The sequence below is a fragment of the Panthera onca genome, chromosome F2 (assembly GCF_046562875.1).
Source record: "Panthera onca isolate mPanOnc1 chromosome F2, mPanOnc1 haplotype 2, whole genome shotgun sequence".
Classification (NCBI taxonomy): domain Eukaryota; kingdom Metazoa; phylum Chordata; class Mammalia; order Carnivora; family Felidae; genus Panthera; species Panthera onca.
This window is the reverse complement of record NC_138356.1, coordinates 45,959,255-45,977,628: the sequence shown is the minus strand read 5'-3', so window position 1 is coordinate 45,977,628 and position 18,374 is coordinate 45,959,255. Positions and strand designations below refer to the sequence as shown.

General features: G+C 36.9%; 1 protein-coding gene across 6 annotated transcripts in view; it reads right to left on the bottom strand.

The window, feature by feature from the left end:
- VPS13B (vacuolar protein sorting 13 homolog B) overlaps positions 1-18,374 on the bottom strand; it is an 803,192-nt gene that overhangs the window by 199,140 nt on the left and 585,678 nt on the right. For all 6 annotated transcript variants that reach the window (XM_078441712.2, XM_078441707.2, XM_078441708.2 and 3 more), the window contains one exon: positions 10,193-10,880. In XM_078441712.2, coding sequence (XP_078297838.2) covers positions 10,193-10,880 — 688 coding nt within the window. The remainder of the gene's footprint in view (positions 1-10,192; positions 10,881-18,374) is intronic.

Sequence of the window (18,374 nt, the reverse complement as noted above, 5' to 3'; positions counted from 1 at the left end):
TTTAAATGATTCCTTCCATTTCTCCTGTTAAGTAAATCCTGATGATCAAGATGGATGTCAAAAGGGCCAGAGCACTAGTCTTCCTCATGTTTAAAAAGATCCATTAAGCTCTTCCTTCTATTGCTAATAACTAAAGAAGCCCCACTTACAGTTGAACAATATTTCATAGTCCCAAGGCATTCATAGATATCTCACTTGGAGCTAAGATTAAACTATGAAACTACAGAGACCAGATATTATTACACCCATTTTAGAGATAATGAAACTAAAGCACCAAGTTTAGTTATTTGCATCAAAGAATCTTGGCTAATGAGTCAAGACTAAAAGTCAAAGTTTCTAATTTCCCTTCCAATATCCTTCCCTATATGTTAACTCTCCCTACTGCCTGGGTCACATCTTTTGTTTTTTTTGTTTTTTGTTTTGGTTAATGTTTATTTATTTTTGATAGAGACGGAGTGTGAGTGGGGTGGGGGGGGGGAGAGAGAAAGAGAGAGGGAGAGAGAGGGAGAGAGAGGGAGAGAGAGAAGACATAGAATCTGAAGCAGGCTCCAGGCTGTCAGCACAGAGCCTGATGTGGGGCTTGAACTCATGGACCATGAGATCATGACCTGAGCTGAAGTCAGACGCTTAACTGACTGAGCCACCCAGGCACCCCTGGGTCACATCTTATTTAACTTTCTCCCCACAACTCTCCCTGAGAGATGCTCTAGAGTTCCTCTCATTTAAGAGAACCACTTAGTGGCTGATTTCTGTCAATGTAATAATTTCACTTCGTATTACTGGCCGGCAAGAAATGTTCCCAGCAGCTAAATTTTCAGATAAATGTTCAAGTTGTGATCATTATGACATTAAAGTCACAGGTTAATTCTAAGCCTTTCCAGAGACATTAGCAAAACCTTTAGCTCTGAAGAGACATGTAATTCAATCCTTCTCTTTTAGTCACAATAACTAAATGAAATCAAGATATGATTTATGAGGTGTAAGAAGGCAGTTTATGATTTTCCAACTGTTGGTTTACTCAGATGTCTCTGGCACATTTTCTGCAGACCTATTCATGAAAGGCTAAAGAAGCCAATTACTGTAACTGAAAATTTTCAAACTACACAATAGCTATAAATTGAACTAAAATGACGTGAATGCTTTTGGCTGATTACAACCACTATTTTTAAACTCAGCTTAAAGATGTTAACAGTGATGATAAAAACAACAACAATAGTATTAACACATACGGAGCTCTGTGCTACACACTCAGCTAAGAGCTTCATATACATCATTTCATTCTCACATCAACTCTAGCAGATCACTACCAGTGTTCCCCCTGTATTCTAGATAAGGGGTCAAGGCTTAGAAAGAGGAAATAACTTGCCCAAGATCACACGGTTGTTAAGCAGCAGAGCTGGGATTAGAACTCAGGACTGGCTGACTCCAAATCTTGAGCTCTTATTGAACTCTTCCATGTTTGCCTCTTAATTAGAGCTGAAGTCATAGATGCAAACTTGTATAAAACTTTAAAATGTAGGAGGTCTCCTATACTAGAGATACCATGTTGTGGATAGTTCTGTCATACACAGAAGTGTGTTATTACCCACTCTTTCAGTACGGATTCTAATCAACTTTAATTTCTCTATTTTAGTCTAGCTGATGCCTGAAAAATTACAATAAGTAAAGAAGTTGCGGGAGAGATGAGGTAATTGTCTTCAAATTGGTTTGTGGGTTCCTGGCAAACAATGAGTAACAAGCTACTGGACTGTCTGTGTGCTGAGGAAGTACGGGGGTTGGTTAAATTTCCTCAGAATGGTTCAACTCCTTTACAATTGACCAGATGGCACAGTCATTTCTTCAAAAACAAACAAAAAGCCCCAAACAAACAAGAAAAATGACTTTTTAAGTCTGCCTTGGGCTGCATAGTCAAGATATGAGGCAACTTCAAATCTGGATTCCATTACCTTAAACAAAATAAATACCAATTTTTAAATATTTATAAACACAACTAATACGATTATGTTAAAAACAACTACATTCATCTTTATTTAAATGAGAACTGCCAATATTACAGCTGCTACATATAAAGGTGCTGGCAGAAGATCTCATTTCTGTTAGATGTTGCTTCAGGTAAGAGGGACATGGAAAAGCCCACTGTCACATTATTTTATTTTATTTATTTATTTATTTATTTATTTATTTATTTATTTATTTTACATTATTTTAATATTTTAAAAAGAAACTTGTTAACTTGCAGATGTACTGTCTACCTGGACTGAATGGAAGATCATTTATAGGTTACTATAAATATCAAGAGTCATAAAAGAAATGCAAGTTGATAATTTAGGCTTTAGATAATCTGCTGTTATTTAAACTAGGGCGAGTAAAGCAAATGACCACATATATATATATATATACACACACACACACACACACACATTTGCAGGTAGAGCTGGCATAATTTAAGATCACTAAATTATGCAGACTGGCGATGATGCTTTATTAATCTTTCAAAATTATAAGCAGTTGTCACCGGTTCTATATCACTTCAGGTTTCTAAAAAAAAAAAAAAAAAAAAGAGGCAGGTATAGGTATAAATATAGATTCCATTTATCATGTATTCTGGGTAGCCTCTCATAGAATTTAGGTTTTTAAATATGTATATGCATAAGTGGTATATATAATACACACACGTGTATTTATCAGTCACATGTGCTGAGAAGGCAGACTGACATGAGGGACAATGAATTTCACAGCATTTCTTCTTCTAATTTGATTTTATAATATATGAAAGGATATCCCTCAGGAACAGAGAAAGAGAACACTATTACCACCCTTTGAGTACGTGGACATGTTCTTTGCTTAACGGTGACATGTGCAGAATCAAGTTAATGCTGACAACTCCCTGGGAGCAGTTTATTCATTACAGCATATTAACCGATCTGTGTCACAGATGTAAAGATATTAAAATATCACTTTTGGAGGAAATCCTGTATTAAGTTTCTCAGAAGACCATGTCTCTGCTAATAGACTAGATAATAATTTTATTATTTTAAAATTGAAGGACGTCTGGTGCCAGGCAAAGTTGTAATAAGCTCACTTCAACTTAACTCTCATGCTGCTTACAATAAAAAACTTGAGAGAGAAAATACAAAAAACAAAAGGCCTGAGGGCTCTAAAAAGCAAACAAGAACAATGTAGACTGGGGAGGAGAGTCGAACTTGCAGATAGGACTGCTACGGTGGTGTTTCTCAATTTGTTTTGTTTTTCCTCTTTTCTCTCACAACTTTGACTTGAAAGTGAGTCTTGGGTTGTGGTGCACAGTGATGGCAAGAACAGTCAAACGTCCTTATGTCTGGGAATTAAGGCCTCTGTGATTTCAAGAGTGTAGGAAAAGCCTGTTGTCTTTTATACTTCTTTTTTGTCTCCTGGTTTTGCCCCAAGGGTGGCTACAGTGTGTGTGTATGTGGGGGATGGGGGCAGGTCCTGCAGTGGCTGTGCTGTGCTAGCAGCGTCAAAGCATTTAAGACTTTAGCAGGTATTATAACTATGTTTCATGAGGTAAGGTAAACGTGCTTAAAATGAGTGGAGATATAGAAGTTCTCAGAAGAGAAACAGAAACTATAGAAAAGAACCAAATAAAAATTTTAGAACCGGAAAATTCAATAGAAATTATCTAATATGAAGAACAGAGAAGAAAAAAGAAAATAGGAAAAAACAAACAAAAAAAAGAATGGAGTCTCAGGGATCTGTGGAATAATATAAAAACTTTAATGCTGGTGTCCAAAAAAGATTGGTGCAGAAAAACATTTAAAGAAATAATAGCTTAAAAGTTCCCAAATTTAGTTTTAGAAAGCATACAGTTACAGAGTTAAGGAGGCCAGAAAACCTCAAACAGGATAAATTCAAAGAAATCAAGCCCAGACACATTATAATCAGCCTATAGAAAATCAAATATCACGAAAAAAATCTTGAAAGCACCTAGAGAAAATCAACACGTTACATATACAGAAACAAGGACTGTGATTACCATGGATTTCTCATCAGAAAGCAAAGAGGGAAGAAAACAGTGGAACAATATGTCTAAAGACCCCACTGGAAAAAACTATTAGAAGTAATGAAGTCAGTAACATTTCAAGATAAAAAAATATATAAAAATGTGTATGTGTTATGTTTCTATACACTAAAAATGAAAGCAGCAAAAAGAGAAATCAAGAAAACAATCTCATTTACAAATGCATACAAAAGAATAAAGTACCTAGGAATAAATTTAACCAAGGAGGTAAAAGACCTGTATATCGTAAACTATAAGACACTGATGAAAAAAACTGAAGATGATGCAAATAAATAGAAAGATATTCCATGCTCACAGACTGGATGGATTAATATTATTAAAATTCCATAATCCCCAAAGCAATCTGCAGATTCAATGCAATTCCTATCAAAATTCCAATGACATTTTCACAGAACAAATAATCCTCAAATTTGTATGGGACTACAAAAGACCCCGAACAGCCAAAGCAATCCTGAGAAAGGAGAACAAAGCCAGAAGTATCAGGGTCCCTGATTTCAAACTATACTACAAAACTACAGTAATGAAAACAGTATGGCATTGGCATAAAAACAGGCACATAGATCAATGGAATAGAATAAAAACCCCACACATATATGTTCAAGTAACGTTCAACAAAGGAGGTAAGAATATACAATCGGGAAATGATAGTCTTTTTAGTAAATTGTATTGGAAAAATTGGACAGCTAGGTGCAAAAGAATGAAACTAAACCACTATCTTACACCATGTAAAAATCAATTCAAAACAGAGTAGACTTCCATGTAAGACCTGATATTATTAAATTCCTGGAAGAAAACATAGGCGGTAAGCTCCTTGATATCAGTCTTAGTGATGTCTTTTTTGATCTGACTCCAGAAACAAGTGAAACAAGAACAAAAATAAACAAAGGCCTAACTACATCAAGCTAGAAAGTTTCTGCACAATGAAGGAAATCATCAACAAACTAAAAAAACAACCTACTGAATGGGAGAAGACATTTGTCAATGATATGTCCAATCAGGGGTTAACAGCCAAAATACATAAAAACTCTTATAATTTCACAAAAAAGCAAATAATCTTTTTATGATATGGGCAGAGGATCTGAATAGACATTTTCCTAAGAAGACATACAGATGGCCAACAGGCATATGAAAAGATCCTCACCATCACTAATCATCGGGGTAATGAAAATCAAAACCACAATGAGATATCTCTTCACACCGTGGGAATGGTTATTATCAAAAAGACAAGAGGGGCGCCTGGGTGGCTTAGTCAGTTAAACAACTGACTTCGGCTCGGGTCATGATCTCACGGTTTGTGAGTTCAAGCCCCGCATCAGGCTCTGTGCTGACAGCTCAGAGCCTGGAGCCTGCTTCGGATTCTGTGTCTCCCTCTCTCTCTGCCTCTTCCCTGCTCATTCTCTGTCTCTATCGACTCTCAAAAATAAATAAACATTAAAAAAAAAAAAAAAAGACAAGAAATGACTAGGGTTAGTGATGATGTGGAGAAAAGGGAACCTTTGTCCACTGTTAGTGGGAATGTAAATTGGTGCAGCCACTATGGAAAACAGCATGAAGGTTCTCAAAAAGTTAGAGCTACCATTTGGGGCATCTGGGTGGTTCATGATCTCATGCTTTCTAAGTTCAAGCCCCACGTCAGGCTCTGCACTGACAGCATGGAGCCTGCTTGGGATTCTCTCTCTCTGCTCCCTCCCCCGACTCACGCTCTCTCTCTCTCTCAAAATATATAAACTTTTAAAAAAAGTTAGAGCTACCATATATATACACACACCCCACCCACACACTGAAATACTATTCAGCCATTAAAATGAATGAAATCTTGCTACTTGTGACAACATGGATAGACCTGGAGGGCTATTACGCAAAGTGAAATAAATCAAGCAGAGAAAGACAAATATCATATAATTTTACTTATATGTGGGATCTAAAAAAACAAAACAAAATAAAACCTAGACTCATAGATACAGAGAATAGGCTGGCAGCTGCAGAGGGCAGGGAGGTTGGGAGGGCCCTAATGGGTGAAGGAAATTAAGAAGTACAAACTTCCAGTTATAAAATAAATTAAGTAATGGGGATATAATATACAGCGTGGGGAATATATTCAACAAAACTGGATTAACTTTGTAAGGTGACAGATGGTAACGACTTACTATGGTGACCATTTCACAATGTAAACAAATGTCGAATCACTATGTTTTTATACCTGAAACTAATACTGTATGCCAATTATATCTCAATAGAGTATAAATATGGCAGAAAGATGTAATATGTTATCTCTTTCATTTTTAACCTATGATGGCTTTAACTTTTCCTGGATCTTTCTTAGAAAGTTAGCTTCATGATCACACCCCTTTTTATCCTTCCAATCAAGACACTGCAATGACTCTTTCACTTTAGAATCCAGAAATGAAACCGGCCACCTCAACTTTTCTCCTCCCCCTGAATGTTAACATTATAGGCATTCTTATCTTTCTCTTTTTTCTTACCCACATGATTACAGGGCTTCAAAAGAATCCTGAACATGGAACAGAACAGTCTTTTCTTTAGGATGGAAAAGTGCTACAACAAGTGTTCCTAGCTTACTAAATTGATAATGGGACTTGTACAGTTCACTCAAATGGACCAACTTAAAACAGAAATTCCCTGGATCAGCTTTAAAAAATAACTTCATTAATATTTAATAAAATTTATGCATTTAAAACACTGAATAAACGAATTAGTGCTCCACTAGAATGTCAAAAGAAAATCTGCATCTTTAAGACAAGTCAGAATACATTTTATTCTTATAGGGTACTCACAGAAGTCAACTCCCTGAGGCCAAAGCAGTATAAATATTTTTAGAAAGGTGAGTATGGGAAGATGAATTCCAAATTAGAGAATAATGAAGCTTTAGAACTGGAATGGACCTTGTTAGTATCTATTATAATCCCCACATTTTACAAATAAGAAAACAGAAACTCGAGAAAGTAAATTGCCTGGTTAAGATCACCCTGCTAATTACTGGCAAAGCTAATATTAAATTCCTGGTTCCCAGTTTGGTAATCTTTTTGCTGTATAATCATAATAGCTAAAGCAGTAGAAGTGAACATTTATTCGGGCCTACTAGCTGCTTGACTCAATGTTAAGTACTTTCATGAATTACCTATTTTCAGTTTTACAACTGCCCTATAGATAGGTATACATCTTGTAAATAACAGAGCTAGAATTAAAACTTAGGTTTGTCATAATACCAAGAGAGGCAGTACTGTGTAGTCATATCACGACACATTTAACATACAAAAATCCACCAGTTAAAACATTACAGAGGGAACCATTTGCATATCCTGGCCTGGACAATGAAGGCTGACAGAGAATTGTGGATTCACGTCTTTCTCTTTATGCCAGGGATCCACTGAGAGACCAGACTTAACAAGTCCAATAAATCTTGTTTTGAATTTTAGTTCTGCTTATTGCTATGTCTGTAATCGTGGACAAGTTACTTAACTTCTGCACACTTTAGTTTCCTCTTCTTTAAGATGGGATTATATATAGCATTTCATATAGAGTTGTTACAAGGATTAAATGAGAAAATACATTTAAAGAAATTAGTACACTGGCACAGAATGAACATCCAATAAATGCTAGTTGCTTCTTTTTAATTTTTTTAGCTATCATATTTTAACTACTTACTTTTTGATAAAATTCATTAAAAAATTTTTTTTTAACGTTTATTTATTTTTGAGAGAGACAGAGACAGAATGCGAGTGGGTTAGGGGCAGAGAGACAGGGAGACACAGAATCTGAAGCAGGCTCCAGGTTCCGAGCTGTCAGCACAGAGCCCAACGCAGGGCTCGAACTCATGGGCTGTGAGATCATGACTTGAGCTGAAGTCAGATGCTTAACTGAATGAGCCACCCAGGCGCCCCATGATAAAATTCATTTTTAAGAAATGTGATAATTTATATTGATAATTCTTTTTTGGGGTAATGTAAATGTCCAAGTAGACACATTTTGTGTAAAGAAAGGCATCTACAAGAATATTATGCAAAGGATGCTCCTTAGAAGGTATGTAAACCTTTTTCCTCCCACATAGGACCCCCCTGTAGTGAACTGGCCCATCATCTTCACTCTAAGCTTCATCTACAGAATTTGGGTTCCATGTTGGTCTACATACAAGGATTTTTAATTTTTTTTTTAAATTCTTAACATTATTTTTAAGATTTTCTTTTTAAGCAATCTCTAAACCCGGCATAGGGCTCAAACTCACAACCCTGAGATCCAGAGTCACATGCTCCACTGACTAAGCCAGCCAGGCACCCCCAAGGAGTTTTTTAAACAAAAAATACTTTATTATTTCAACCTAAGAACTGATTATAATTCAAATGCACAGCTTTGATATGAGCCCTGATAATTTCACTGAACTCAGTATCAGTATTTCGTAGTAGAGGCCACTGAAGCTACCAGCCTATAAGCAACTATGGCTGAAAGAACTTAAGGAGTGCCTTGGAATTAAGACTTATTTTCCCATTCCTGCACATAGTTTTGGCCAATGCTAAGCAGACTCCCAAACAGGTATCAGGTATAAAGGCATGAGTCCTTGAATCACATGAGACATCAATCACAGTACCATTCCCATCTTCAGTGCCCCTGATGGACCTATTGTATTTCCTATTGCATTATGTACTCAGTAAATGAGAACGTGTTTGAGGAAGGGACGTAGTGGTTACTGGCAAATGCTTAAAAACTGGCTCTCAGAGCAGGAGAGCTGACTGACAGCATTTGCCCATCTATGTGGCTAAATATTCTCACCATCGCCGATTTAAACTACCAGTGGTTTAACAACTATCTTTCAAAGTTCCTAAAAAGTTAATGATTGGCTCTTGCAAGCCAGTCTGAGCTAGTTCCAGCAGCACATCAATGGACAGAAGGCTAGGATGCAGTCTAGGAGGTAACCCTAGGTTGTTCTTCCTTAGCAACTGGCTAGTTACCCTTTTCCAAAGTAGAGGACTTGTACTACACTTGAGCAAGAGCCAAGGGCTCCTCTGACCCTACTTCCTTGGCCTGAAATGAATCCTAATCCTCACACCTGCCATCTACTCTCCAGGAGCCTGCTGTGTAAAATGTTCTCCTTTATGCTAAGAACAAACCAGCTTGACTTCCAGATTGGACAAATTCTCCAAATGCCTCACTGCTGGCTTCCATCTGCTAGATGGGACCACCTGATAGCAATAAAAATGCCTGATTTATACCTGAGCTTGCTAGGACCTTCTTCCAGTACTGAATCTTAGATGGCCAGCTACCCCTTCCAGTTCTACAGCCAAATCTCCGATTCTACCTCAACACAGGGAAAAAGTCTCTATAGTCTGACCCCGTTTCCATTAGCCCTTGTTACTATCAGCAATTATGTTTTAAATCCAAACCCCTGATCACTTCCTACTCTTAAAAGGCAACAAGCTTCAGAAGTTCAATATAATTATTATAATGTAGGAGGATGCTCTCTGGTTATAAGAAAGGTATGGATGGAGAAACAAGAGCCAATTGGCAAATACCACTAATAAATGTGTTTCTTATACACGTACAAACATCTTTAAATGATCTTACCTTACTCATAAACTTTCTCAAATACATTTAATATAATGCTGTTACAGCAAGATGATTAGATCAAAAGAATACCAAAACAATAAACTTCATTTTCTAAGGTTTTTTTTTTCTTTCATCCAATGGACTTTCTGTTTACAACAGCCCCTTTTCCTCTTGTTTTGTTTTCAACCTGAACAGCTGCATTAATATGGAAAGCATACCCAGGGGCCATTAATATGAAAAAAAGCTTTACTTCCACTTCCCAATCACTGGAAATTCTTAAGCATTTCTATAGGCCAGAAAGAACCCCTGTTTCGTTCAGCTCCTGAAAAAAAGAAATGAATATTCAGAGGCACGGTAAGAACACTGGGGCTAAACCTTGATACATTTCAAACATTTACTTAAACATGATTCAGCTGTGGGACGTGAACTTTACATATTTACATATTCCGCAGAGAAAAGGAGTCTCGTCTGGTCTGCCAGCTGTTTTCTGTTTGATCAAGCTTGATACCTTGGGAATAAAACTCACTATGTAGTAGTAGTAGTTATTAGCACTCCAGTAAAGCTGAAGACTCTTACCTGTACATTTGTAATCAGAGGCTACCCCTTTAAGCACAGCGTCAAAAATGGACATTTCCACTCTCTGCTTTCTGTGGTGACAACTTAGAAGCAAGGAAGGCTGGGACACAATAAAGTACAAAAAAGGTTCCAGCTGCAAGTCACCGGCTCCTCTTCGTCCAGGCTGCCGAACGATAGTTATACCAAGTGCCTGTCTAGCAGATGACCTCGTGGATGCATGAAGGCTTTCGAGAGAGATGACCCCTATTTTCTTCCCCGAAGGAAAAGATACGCTGCTGCTCAAGAGATCTTCTGCTGTTACGGTAGAAATACATGGCTGGCTGGGCTTAGCAACATCTGAATCAACTTCTGGGAGATTTAATGAACTCTTGCCTGGTTTTTCATCATTCTTATGTTCTTGGGATTTTGATTTGGGTATGGCCGTACAGGAATAGGTCATTAGTGAGATTCTACTTGCGGTAATAAATACGTCAAAGGGAATAAAATTGAGATTTTTTACAATTGATGACTGGCGTGAGGGACGGGCGATGCGATGCTGACTGGTACCGCTGTGCTGCTCTATTTGTACTATTCTGATCTTAACGCTGTCACTGCCAATTCCACTATCCTGAGCACCACTGTACCGAGATGAGGTTTCAGCCACGTTTCCATCAAACGTATCCATTTTTTTCTGTTCTTGCTTAGAGATCTGTAAGGAAAAATAAAATATTTTAAACTAGTTACATCCCAAGTGTTATTATATAAAGGACGTTACATAAATATGTTGTTAAAATGGCTCTAGTATTACCTATATCAGAGTAATCCTAAAAATCAAGTAACCATTCAAAAAATTATTCATATTAAAATGCCGAGGAAATACTTGAGAAAAAGCATCAAATGTGCATTTCTATTATTAACATACACCTTTGAGTATATTTTGAGTCAGACTTCCTGTCTCTGGACTGATACTAACAGTAGTATGGATTTAAAAATGCCTCTTTAAAGAATATATTAGTCTTCTTGACAGTGATTTTTTTTTCAAGTAGTGTAATAAACTCGTATTTCCAAATCATGATTACTATCGGTTGAAATTCTATTTTAGGTAGAAGTAGCTTACACTGTTTACCCTTGTCATTACAGAATTAATTTATAAGTTTTTGGATAGGAGGAAAGAGAGGGAAAAGTCAGCAGTCTTAAATTATGAAGGAAAAGAAAAGTAAAATAAAGTGTATTTTATTAAAAATGAAGTTCATTTTTCTCTACAATAGGACTTGAGCCAAGAGTATATATAAGTGATGAAGCAAAATACAAGTAAGTAAAGCCCCTGAAGGTGGATTCTTCTTTTGTGCACTAAAGGCTACTTATTCTCAAAAATTTCCATCCACCACTCCCTGTGTGGAGAACAAAGGACAATTTGGTGGCAGCGGCAGTTCCCATCACTGTGGCAGCACAGCACCGAGATCTCTAGTTTGCTCCTCTGCTCCCCTTTCTTAGGTCCTGCCAACCATCAGTTTGTGAGATGCTACTCGAGACCTAGATGTTTCATTTGCTTTTTTATCCAAGTAACACAGATTCATTAAAGAAGCCATGGACAATCTGAGGAAAAACCCAAATCCTCCCGACTATCACTTATCACCAAACATGACCAATGGTAATATTTTAGTGTACTTCCTTTCAGTATTTTTTTCTCCACCTGTACAAAGGTCCCCCCTGCCTTCGGTCCCCTTATGGTTATGATCATACCATAGAGACAAAGTATATCCCAGTTTTTAAAAATGCTAATATACTCTTCATAAATGCTGTTTTAAAAGGCTGCATAATATTTCATTTAGTGTTAGGAACATTTGTTCAACCATTTTCATATCATTGAACATTTCAGGTTAAAAAAAATTTTTTTTTAATGTTTATTTATTTTTGAGAGAGACAGAGACAGAATGCAAGTGGGTTAGGGGCAGAGAGAGAGGGAGACACAGAATCCAAAGCAGGCTCCAGGCTCTGAGCTGTCAGCACATAGCCTGATGTGGGGCTTGAACTCACGAGCTGTGAGATCATGACCTGAGCCGAAGTCAGAGGCTAGACCGACTGAGCCACCCAGGCGCCCCAGAACACTCCAGTTTTTAATTTTTGTCAATAAACATGTGTGGAAAAACACTTAGTATTTCCTTAGAAAAGGCTCTTAAAAGTGGAATTACTAGGTAAATGGTATAAAAAAGTTTACGGTTACTGAATATTGTCAACACCCTTCCAAAAAGGCTAAATTAATTTATATTAGCACCAGCAATGGAAAAATACTCCCCAATGTACTGGGTATTGCTTATCATTTCTTAGGCTTCTTTAATTTAATTGATAAATATAGTATCATTTTTCCACATGGTACAAATTATTATGAGTTGCTTATGAAAATGTTGAAGGCTGTTAACTAATTGAAGACAGTGATGTAAGAGTCACTAGAATTTTATTTTATTTTTTTCATTAGAATTTTAAAAATATTTCTTGCAAGTTGATTTTAAAATAGCTGAAGGAGACATATTGTTATCAAAGTCCAACAAGAACTATCTGAAGCAAAAACAACTTAACCCTGTTTTTTTTTTTTTAATTTTCTTTTAACGTTTATTTATTTTTAAGACAGAGAGAGACAGAGCATGAATGGGGGAGGGGCAGAGAGAGAGGGAGACACAGAATCGGAAGCAGGCTCCAGGCTCTGAGCCATCAGCCCAGAGCCCGACGCGGGGCTCGAACTCACAGACTGCGAGATCGTGACCTGAGCTGAAGTCGGACGCTTAACCGACTGAGCCACCCAGGCGCCCCTTAACCCTGTTCTTTGAAGGTACCATGTACTCTTAAACCATTCTATCTGTGTGGTGCTCTTTCCTGCCTGGAGAGCCCCTTCTGAGCTCCTGGTAGCTGGCAAATATTTAGCTATCCATCAAGACTCAGAACAAATGACACTTGTCTGAGAATTATTCTCTCATTCTTTTTCTGCTTGGTGATCCTAGCACTTTACACATACTTCGATTTCTTCTCCTAAAATGTTCTGTGGTGGCAGTATTAGATAGTGTTAAAATATTTATAGGCTTTACAGGCAGATGGCTGTGGGGTCAAGTCCAATACCTTCTGACTGTAGGATTCTGGACAAGGTACAAACCTCTCTAAGGCTACATAACCTCATCTGTAAAATAGGGATATTAAATTTGACCTCAAAGGGTTTGAAGATTCAATGAGCTAATTTGCCTACAGAGGTCAGCATAGTGTCTGGTATACAGTAAGCACCTAATAATGGGCAGCTGCCGTATGCCTGTCTCTTTTACCAGGTAAAGGACTGTTGGAGGGACTCAGCCATGTCACTTGGCTTCTATCTATCACTAGGGATTAGTGCAGAGCCTGACATATTGAAGAGAAGATCCAGAAATGTTTGAGGATATGCTAGTTTCTGACAGAATAAGAAATGAAAAAAATTGCTCTGCAGACTAGAAATACATGATTGTTAGTATATAAACACGTGGACACAGACCTCCCCATATACTGTTCTCTTTAAGGTCTTTCCCAATATATTCATGGGCTCTTTCCTGATCTGCACTCTACCTTGTGAGCTGACCATACTTCGCGCAATCCTCACAGTCTCTGCTGGGTCCTCAACCTCACGCTGGGGACATTCACATCCAACCAACAAAGTTGCTGCAGCACTAAATGAGTTAATGTGTTCAACACACACAGCAGCATGCAATTAAGGGTAAGTTAAAAAAAAGAAGTCCCCTTCTTTGCGAAGACTTCCTCAACCCTACCAGATGGTGCCAGTCTTACCAGCTTTTGCAATTTTGTAACAAACTAATATTATCTTAGCACTTTTCACACTGTGTTCTGTCTCAGAGCAATTCAATGTAAGCCACTGAATTGAAGCCATTGAAGTACGTTTGTTATTTGCCAAATGTTAGCACACACATACATTTTCTATACCAAGTGTTATAACCCTTTGAAGGAGTACTGTTATCCCCATTTCACAGCTGAGGAACCTTAGGCTTAAAGGGGTTGATCAATAGATGTAAGGTCAGTCAGATATTAGGCAATGGGTAAGAGGGACCGCCATTCGTATTCCTAGTACACATGATATTCCTTGTAACATAGTAGAGCTTAACAATTGTGTGCTGACTAAATAAACAAAGGAGCATATTTAACATAAAAATTCAGTAAAATAAAGAGCAAGGCAATTACCAAATGATAACTTAATTTTAAAGCTTTTAGTTATCCCTATTATAAAAATTTCAAATATACACCAGATCCATTACCAACTAGGAATTCTCAAATAATATGTGAAAAAAGTAGTCTAGGACTTAGTGCCCACGTTTTGAGGCATCACAAACTAAATATCTGTATACAACGTAATAAAGAAATAATAAAGAATCCCTTTAGGCTGAGTTCCGTGGAACACCCAAATCCAGAAGTCAACTATTTTTATTCTCTCAGTCAGGAAAGGCGAACACAGTTAACTACATGAGACTACTTTCTATGAATAGAGCATTACATTTTCTGATTTACAGATTTGTTATTTAAAGTCTAGTCTCTCCTTCCTTAAAGTAAATTAAGTGTTCCCCAACAGTGTTAACATGACAAAATAAACCTCCCATAGGTAAAGATATTTAGTGTTCAGCCCTATTACATGTTGAGATTGCCACATTAGGCTCTAGTGAATGTCAGGTAGCCTGATCTTGAGATATAAATAATCAGCAAGGGCAGGATGGCAGCTATCAGCTTGGGTCATGCAGGTTACTGAACAGAAGTCAGACGGTAACTAATTCTAGTCACTACTGAGCAGAATGGAATTTGAACCAATGACCCAGAGATGAAAGACTCTGACTCTCACTGGAAAAAAAAAAAAAAAAAAAAAAGTACAACTTTCTCAGTACTAGGAAACTAAATTCTTAAAACTGGGTTAAAAGCCAAGATTTCCTCCATTTTTCTAAGTTTCCACACTATTTGTAGCAATGAAATAAATAAGCTGATGATTTTTGAGACATATTTAAAAATCCATTGGTTTGTCACCAGTTCACTGCAGATTTATCTATTATACTAAAGAGTATCTGGCCTGCGCTTGAGAAGTTTTATAATTAATTATGTGTGCTAAGCCCTAAACTTGGGCATCAATTTACTATTCCTTTGTGGAAAGAGAAAAGTTCACCATGTAATAACTCTGAAAATAACTTTTGCTTTATTATTGTCTGAGGGGACTAATAATTTAAGTTGTCAAAAAACAGCAATATCTGCTTGCTGTTAGTGAATGCAGCAGCAACATGGATCTCTGGGCAGTGCTGTTACATCAGCTCTCCCACTCTTTACCTAACTCATTTAAAATGGACAATAAAAGTTTTCTTTAATTAGCTACTGGTGTGCATTAACATGATCATGATTAAACCATAAAAACCAACTGTACATTACTCTGGTCCCCTCTTCCATGTGTTTTGAATTATTCTGTTTGAAAATGTACTTTGCGTCCCTTTTAAAAGTTCGACCTTCTGCTTTCAGAGAATTAAATGCATATTACTGTAGTGAAGAAGATAATGTTTCAGACCTCCAGGCATATATTAAACACACTGGCAGCACTTGAGACAAAATGCTTTACTTATTAGATACTTCCTATTCTAAACAGTGTCATCAAAGGCTAAAAACAAAATCCATATAAAAGCTGCACAATGCTTCCACACAGAACCCGTGCCAAAATCCCTGTACTTTCCAACTAATGAGGAAAGGATGTGTACTCTTAACATATGAATGTAAGATTTTCCAAGCATTCACTTTAGGAAACTGGGCTATTGATTCCATATGGGTTATGTTAAATGAAACTGTATTGGTAAAATAACCTTTAAGATATCTGGCATGATAACTATAATTAAACAATATTTAAAAGACTAAAACAAAAGGGAATTTGGTTCCACAATGGCTAATTAAAATAAAATGAAAAAACACAGCCATGCCATCTATCAAGATAAATTGTTATTGTTTAAGAACTATTTAAATACTGTTAAAATATACTTTTAGATAAAATCTGAAAGAGCTGGAAAAATATTTGTGGCTGAAAAATGGATAGTTTGGTGAAGTAAAAAGTATAGGACTCTGAAATTTTATGCGGAGATAACAGCTTTAAAGCTTTGAGCACAACCAGATGGTACTTAAATCAGAGGAATTCTACGGTTTCACTATCAATGGGTTTCAATACGAGAAGATTTTCGATAGCTAGGAAAACACATCAAGTTGATAGTTTACTTCTTAGATCATTTCAGCGCATTTTCCCATCCTTTCCCAGCTGGCGGTGGCACACACCCTAGCCACCCAGGGAAAGGTGCTGAAAGCTGTACTGGGAGCTGGCGAGCTGGAGCCAATTCCTTCTTTTAATGCATGGAGATAGGTAAGTTTACTAGCTCACCCTGGAGTCTGGCGAGAGCCACAGTATCTCAGGAGCAGGGGCTAAAACCATACTTGAGTATGTGACAATACCAAAGAATGTGTTAAAATAATTTCAAATGACATTAATTAGATGTTCTTCAGTAGCATTTGGGAGCACAGAAAGATAAGCTTGACTGACTGAAACTTCTGGTTTGGCCATATCAACGTTTTTATGGGCACATTCAAAAGTCAGCCTCATTAATAAAAATGCTTCACATAAATGGATATTTACATTGTTAAAGAAAAATATGTAGAAACCAACCTCTTGAGAATTAGCAAGATCTCAAACAAATACATTTTGTGCTCTGATGGATGACCAAAAAAAAGGGCAATTCAGCATCTATTCCAATGCTTTGTCATTTTAAGGAAACCTTCTTAACTATACACCAAGCACAGATATATCTACGTATTTTCCCACCTTCCTATTGTAATTATGGTTCCGTAACAGCAATGCAGAAGTAATATTTCCACCACGCGACAGTCATACTTTAACCTTCATCAGAATATCTTTTGCCGATCGGAAGATCATTTTTCACATCTTACAAATTATGAAAAATCAAGTGTGAAACCACAAAACCAAAGTGACAATCACTATCTGTATATCACTGTGACATTTACTCTGATTTTACTATCCCTGCTAAAATGTAGTAGTGTCTTCAAAGAAGTAAGGATCTTACACAAAATCAAATACAATACAAAATCAGTTACAGTATTTTAATGGCTTCACATACTGGAATTACAAAGAAGAATTTTTACAAGCTTGAGAAAATTATGTGCCTCACTGTCTAAACATTTGCAAACATACTCTTCTAGCTGCATCTTTTAGAAGTTTGGTTTTTGGGATGGGGTGGGGTACTGCTGCTGGGAGAAGGTCGTTGTATACTTTTAACCCCAAAACAGCCTACTTTGGAAGTTTTACATAAATAGCAAATTGTCGTAACTATTGGCAATACTTAATTTCTGCTGGATGAATTAATTTAATCAAGAAAACAAAGTTTATCTTTAAGTCTCAAATTTTCAGTGATGTCGGCATTGTACTTAATAAACTTGTTATCACTTTATGCATGAATTACCATAAGAGCTCAGTGATGTGCTAGGTAAAATTTAAGCACATGAAATTAACTCAAACATTATAAAGAATAAATTACCTTCTTTATGAAACATCAACTGTCACCAATCCATGTTATTTTTAACTTAAAAACCAAACTTGAACAAGCACTGGGTACTACAGATACACAGTGTTAGAAAAGAAGGGCTTTTTAGATTTTATTTCTCTAAGCCAAACGTTATACCAGATTCCACATAATATAATTGTTCCCAGTTGGACGGCAAAAAAAAAGTTTTCACAATACTGCAGTAATTATGCAAAAGAGCAGAACTAATGACACCCATCACTGCTTAACAAATAGAATGGTAAAGAGTACTACAGTTTCAAGTTTTCCCTTTCATGAAGTTACTTTTCCGGCTCTTTGAAGTAACAGTATGAGGCCACTACAGCCTGCTAAGTGTCAGTTCACATATTCACATTTCAAGACCAGGGCTAAATGCAACAAAAGCAGCATGGTGATAGTCCAGGCAAGGTTGTGTTTTACTATATAGTCCATGTTTGGTCTATTGTTCTAATTAAAGTTGTAAAGTACAAAAACGGACCAGTTCTAAGTGCCAAACGGACTATATAAGACCTTGGTTATTATCAGTGTGTTTCAATATGGTAAGCCAAACAAACAAACAAACAAACAAACAGTCTACACACCAACCTCTCCACACA